General features: G+C 48.4%; 2 protein-coding genes across 2 annotated transcripts; both read right to left on the bottom strand.

The window, feature by feature from the left end:
* Positions 1-566: 566 nt before the first annotated feature.
* MRS44_018012 (uncharacterized protein) lies at positions 567-2,768 on the bottom strand (the record flags this gene model as incomplete). The annotated part of the gene is made up of 4 exons (XM_065616216.1): positions 567-851; positions 1,073-1,804; positions 1,864-2,204; positions 2,258-2,768. 4 exons carry the CDS (start codon positions 2,766-2,768, stop codon positions 567-569), a joined length of 1,869 nt encoding a protein of 622 aa, XP_065472288.1.
* A 95-nt stretch (positions 2,769-2,863) lies between these two features.
* MRS44_018013 (uncharacterized protein) lies at positions 2,864-4,079 on the bottom strand (the record flags this gene model as incomplete). The annotated part of the gene is made up of 2 exons (XM_065616217.1): positions 2,864-2,894; positions 3,055-4,079. The coding sequence occupies 2 exons, from the start codon at positions 4,077-4,079 to the stop codon at positions 2,864-2,866; spliced, it is 1,056 nt and encodes a 351-aa protein (XP_065472289.1).
* Positions 4,080-6,334: the final 2,255 nt, after the last annotated feature.

A 6,334-nucleotide genomic window follows, 5' to 3' on the forward strand; every position in this document is an offset into this window, starting at 1 on the left:
ACAACAAATCATCCGATCAATTAAAACTAATCGCTATACTCTTCCCCAGACATGACGACAACTATCTGACATGTTCTTGTATTATGACCTGTCTTGCCGCATGTTCCACAACGCCTTTCCTTCACTCGTACCGACCCTCCTTGACCACCACTTCTCGACGATTCAGCCACCCCCTGCGCATCAACATCCTTCTGGCCAATTGCTTTCCTACCTTCCTCTAGAGTCATCGTCCCTCTTTTCTGTAGGCGGGTCCTTTTTGCCCTCCGGCGCCGGCTTAGTGTCTCATTTGCCCGTCGAAGGTCTCGCATCTCAGACCTCATCAATGCCATCTCATGCATAACCGCATTCGTTCCTTTAGAAAGAGACTTTAGTGCATCTAGAATAGACTCTGGGGAGCTACTTTGATGCCTTCTGATTCGTCCTTCAAGGTATTCAGACTGAGATTCAGCCTCAAGGACGGTCTTTTGTTGGAATAATTGGGAGCTTCCCCTCACTTCAGGGTCACATCACAAAGTCCTAGATTGAAAGTTGAAAGTCCTAGATGGAATCGCATGGGATATAAACCCCTAGGGAGCTCTCACCATGACAATAACAATGATAACCTTGATTTTATCAATAACACCCAGCATCACTGCGCAATTCGACAACATCTTTGGGGTCTTTGAAACCCAAGAATTGGGGTGGCTAGCCTCTTCCTCGATAGGTGTTGGAGTCCGCAGCTGCACATCAAGCTTTGAGACCACACTTTCTGGGTCAAGAGGAATAATACCAGCCCCTCTAAAAGCTGCCTTGATGTTTTTCTCTGTCATGGTGGCCTGAAATGCTGCATAAAATGCTGGAAAGAACTCGGTCTTGGAAACGTGAGTTACCATGCAGTACCCACCTGCCGTACGTACCCACCTACCGTACAGCAATAAAAAAATTCCCCCATACAAAATGCTATTTTTCAACCATATGTTGAAAATTCACCAAAAATAAAACCCGTGAAATGATTTTCGAATTTCGTTTTAGAATGAAGTGGATTTTAATATTTTCGCGGTATTTTGACTTCACGCCCTGCGCGTGTGCGTACCACACCTAATTCTTCCTCCTCCGAATTTGAACTCTCAACTTCTTCCATCCCTCCCACCTCGATCACATCCTCAACAGCATCCGCCTCTTCAATTGCTTCGTTTGCCTCGGAAATAGTCTCACCAGTTACCAGAGCTTCTGCCAATGTCATGAATCTTTTGTTGGGATTCGGTATCGCCTTCCTCTTCTTGCCTCTGCTCAACCGCCCAACTTCCTCCTCCAGACTGGCTATTCTGGTGCTCAGAGAGGCGATCTTTGACTCTTGAGCTTCAAACCCTTTCGATATCACAGAATAGCGCCTTCTTGTTGACGGGCTCTTGTTCTTCCCCAGATCTCGGATGTGGCGGCTGGTCTTTGGCGTATTATCAGAGTCGACTTGCCCGTCTCGGTGGCTGTCCGACCCGGGCGTCGTTTCCTTCTTGTCCGGCTGAATCTCAGGATGTATGAGCGCTTTCCGCCGTGAAATCGGCCAGTTTCCAGTCACCCTCCAGCCTGAGAGTATATTTTTCTTCGTCATACCCACTTCCCTGGCTTTGGCATAGGCCTTGATGAAGTTGACCTTGTCTACCGGCGCAGAATCGGTCAGGCTGGCGAGTTTCTGCAGTTCTTTTCGGTAGGCAGCCTTGGATACATTGAAGACGCCATTATCCAGCGGCTGCAGCCCATGGGAGCAGTGTGCAGGCAGGTAACAGCAATATACGTTGTTCAAAAAGCACGTAGCCATCCACTCATCCTGGATTTTCAGTCAGCGCCGTCAGTGGTATTTCCGATCTAGAACAGGTAGATACTCACAGATACATGGCTTCCACGGCCATCTAATATGATGAGCCTTGCATCAGACTCATCCGCCGGTTGCGTTTGAGGCAGATAGACCTCCTTGAGCCACTCGACTGCGATATGGTTGTCCGTCCAGCCATTGTCGGACGTGATATAATACCAGTCGGCGATCCCCCGGATCTCGTCGATAGACCACTGTCGCTGAAGCTCTTTACCTTTGAATATAATCCCCGGCTTCAGAAGACGACCATCTGCGGTGACGGCTTCGATAAAGGTAGTCCAAGTGCGGGGCTGCGAGCCCTTGAGGAAGGCCTTCCTCCTAGGATCGCTACTGCCAATGACCAAGGAATCCAAGCCTATATTTTTCAGTGGATTAGTGAGTTTGGTAGAAAAAATGATCAATATTCACCAAATCCAGCCCTGATACCGCCCTCGTCAACATTAACCGTGTTCTCCGGCTTGATCCAGCCATATTCGCTCTCGCGGATATCAAAGTACCAATTGACGGCCATTGGGGTAAAGGAATTGAACCTTGCAGCTTCCTGGTGTTTCCCCACCTTCGTCTTGATATCGTCATGGCGTTTAATGAACCTGGCTAGCCAGTGTACACCGATAGGCCTTTCCCGTCCTTGCTGTCTCAAGAGGGCAGTAACGGTGGCGCGAACTTGACTGTGAGAAGGAGCATAGCCCAAGGCCTCTTGTCGAAGTATCCAGATAACCAATCTGGACTCTTCCGACTTGGATAGCAGCTGAGCAGGCTGGGTGACCTCGGATTTTGACGGTAGGCCTCTTAATCGGTCAGAGAGAGTGGTCGGAGGCACGCCGTTCTTCTGGGCGGCCTGGTTCTGGGAGAGGCCATTTTCTGTGACATCTAATATGGCCTGGATAACATCGTCCTCCGTATAAGATGGTTGAGGCATGTTTGAGGTGACCAAGGAAAGATGGGGAAGAGAAAATTTTGGATGAAGCTTCGAGGAGGCTGGTTGGTAAGGGAGGCATTTTGAGACATTTTATATTAGTTCCGTGCGACCACACCGCAAGCGTCACTGTGGAAGCAAAGTGGAGATATTAAATTCCATGCAATTCTTAATATAACAGACATTTTCTCATCAAAATATCTTTCATTTTGACAACGTACTCTATAAGTGAAATTGGGCATTTTGTATGGGGAAAATTTTTTTTGCTGTACGGTAGGTGGGTACGTACGGCAGGTGGGTACTGCATGGTATAGAGCATCGCATTAGATGCTCGATTTCTCGACCATATGCCCTCTTGAGCAGGCTAAAGTACCCGACGTCGAGGGGCTGAAGCAGATGAGACGAATGAGGCGGCATAAAGAGCGTAACAATCTTGTTTGCCTGGCAATATTTCTCAAACTCGAGAGAGTGGTGACTTTCGTGGCCGTCGAGGATCAAAAGACGATAGCGGCCAACCGATCGCGTCTTGGTGTACCGGTCAAAGTGCTTCAGCCACTCCAGACCCAGCTTATTATCGGTCCAGCCATTGGGAGACGTTGCAATGGCCCAATCGTCCGGGAGGTTACTGTCTCGGTACCAGTTGGCGACGTGATACTGGCCCGCACCTATGATGAACGGCGGGATCGCCCAGCCTTCCGCATTGATGGCCTGGATGACAGTAATCCATTCCCTGTTTCCAGGCTGCACTGATTTTGGTCTTGCACGCCTTTCTGAGCCTGTGACGACCATTCCGCTTGCAATCATGCCCATTAGAAAGCCAACCTCATCAAAGTTATAGATATCAGCCAGGTCGATACCATATTTCGCGATTGTGTTTTCCATGAGCTTAAACCACTTTCGAATCTCCGTTGGGTCTTCGCATTTAGCCCTCTGGTAGTCATATCTGCGAAAAAACCGCGTCTTGAGCTCTTTGTGTCGCTTAATGAAGTTAGAAGCCCAGCGCTTGCCGACGGGTGGCGCGTCGCGGTCAGCGAGCAATCGGTTGGCCATTTCTTCTACACCACGCAGTCGCGGGGGAAATCCTCGCGAATCCAGGTCGAGGATGAACTGAACTATGATCTGTTCCTCTAGATCAGATAGTTTGCGTGATTTAGGGACCCAATCGCGTCGAGACTGCATGCCTCGCTGGCGGCGACCTAGCTTCTGATGACAGACTTGGTATATTGATGCGGCGCCTCGGATGCTTAATTTTGAATCATTTTGAAGTGCTTGCAGGGCAAGAAGAATTTTTGCTTCATCATTTGACTGGGACATCTTTAATGGTTGAGAATCAATTGATCAACTGTAAAGAGAAGAGAATGAGGCATTTTTGTGACACATGCTTGTCTGTGACATAAGCTTATCATGTACGTTATGGGACGATGAAATAAAGCTCCGACTAGGCATAGATAATGCCACACGCTGGAATTCATGGTATCGACTGTTGGATAATTTTCTGCGGTATCAATCCCGTGTAAAACAGTTCCTAATTGACCATGATAGAGAGCTTCAAGACGATATCCTGCTAGCTTCAGAGTGGGAGTTTATTGAACGGACGCATCGTTTCCTACAGCCGTTTGCCTCAGCTACGTTGTTGGCCGAAGGGGCGCGATCTACACTCTCCCAATCACTCTCGATAATGGATGTTTTATTGCGACAGTACGAGAAGTATAAGGTCGGTGGCGATGTTTTTTCTTTTATCTAATTGATCGGCTAACTAATTGTCTTATTTAGGAGCTTTATAGTTCAAAGGAAAACCATGATCCCCACATGGTACACTGCATCGATATGGGCTGGTTTGTACTTAATAAGTACTACACCTTATCAGACCAGACACCTATGTATGCCGCCGCACTCCTTCTCGATCCCTCGAAACGAAGAAAATACATTGAGCGGAAGTGGCAAGAATCCTGGCACGCGCCTGCTATTGCTACTGCCCAGCAAATTTGGCTAGATAAATAACCCTCGTTCTAAGACCGAGTTCTTTCCCGCCTTTTATGCAGCGTTTCAGGCCACCATGACAGAGAAAAATATCAAGGCAGCTTTTAGAGGGGCTGGCATTATTCCTCTTGATCCGGAAAGTGTGATTTCGAAGCTTGATGTGCAGCTATGGACGCCGACGCCGGCTGAGGAGGAGGCCGGGCTCTCTACTACTTGAGTTTCAAAGACGCCAAAGACGGTCCTTAAGGCCGAATCTCAATCTAAATACCTCGATAGACGAATCAGAAGGCATAAAAGTAGCTCGCCAGAGTCAATACTGGAAGCATTAAAGTCGCTTTCCAAGGGAACAAAGGCAACTATGCATGAGCTTGCCTTGTTGAGGGCCGAGGTCCGCGATCTTCAGCAGGCAAATGAGACACTAAGCCGGCGGCGGAGGGCAAAACGGAGGCGACTATAGAAAGGAGGAGTGATGATAGTGGGGGAAGTAAGGGAAGCAATTGATTAGATGAATGTGGATGGGCAGGTAGAGGGGGAATCGTCGAGACGTGGTGGTCAAGGAGGGTCGGCGCGACCGAGGGAAAGGCGCTGTGGAGGATGCGGCAAGACGGGGCATAATGCAAGAACATGTCAGATAGTTGTTGCAATGTCTGAAGAAGAGTATAGCCACTAGTTTTAATTGATTAGATGATTTGTTGTGTTTTTATAGAAATTTCAATTGAGAAGGGTGAGGATTTTTGATCCACTCACTTGTTTGATCCACTCACTTATCATGTACGTTACACCGTAAGGATTTTCCCACTATGCTTCTAAACGCCCTTTGCTGACCAGTCGCAATCCGGTGGAAAGCCATCCTGCTTCTGGACGAGGCGGATGTATTTCTAGCTCAACGTTCGAACGATGCACATCTCAATGCCCTCGTATCGGTCTTCTTGCGCGAACTAGAGCAGTACGATGGCATTCTGTTCCTGACGACAAACCGAGTGCAGTCATTCGACAAAGCAATGATTAGTAGGATTCATCTTGCTCTACAGTACAATCCACTCGGACGAGATGCGCGCGAGGCCGTGTGGAAGCTCTTCTTGGGGCAAGCGAACACTAAGCACGGAAGTCCTGACTGTCCCCAGGATGCAGTTGACAAGCTAGCGGAGAAGGAATTGAACGGCCGAGAGGTGAGTCACCACCTGCGTGGCAGGGCGACATTCTAACCACTAGTACAGATTAGAAATGCGGTTTTCGTAGCTAAATCAATGGCTCAGTACGAGGAGACTGTGGTGTGCGCGACTCATCTCAATGAGTCCATTTCTGCAAGGGAACAGTTCCAGCGGGACTTTCAGGGAGCTGGAGCGGTTGACAACCTTACCTCGTACTTTTAGAGCGCGCAGTACGCACAATAACGAGTATGTATTAGTTTTCGGAAAGGATACATGCTGTTGTCCATAGTCAGCTCGGAGTTTGCACGATAAGATGATTCTGGGTGTGCTAGCAGACACTGGTTCTAGGTTTAATCGGGGAATGCAATTTGAATTGTTATTTTTAGGAAATCGTGCGATGGGCAGGGGTCCGAAACTGGACTCAGTGGCCCTGTTTCT

Source organism: Fusarium solani (assembly GCF_023522795.1).
Source record: "Fusarium solani strain SB1 chromosome Unknown bctg00000015, whole genome shotgun sequence".
NCBI lineage: Eukaryota > Fungi > Ascomycota > Sordariomycetes > Hypocreales > Nectriaceae > Fusarium > Fusarium solani.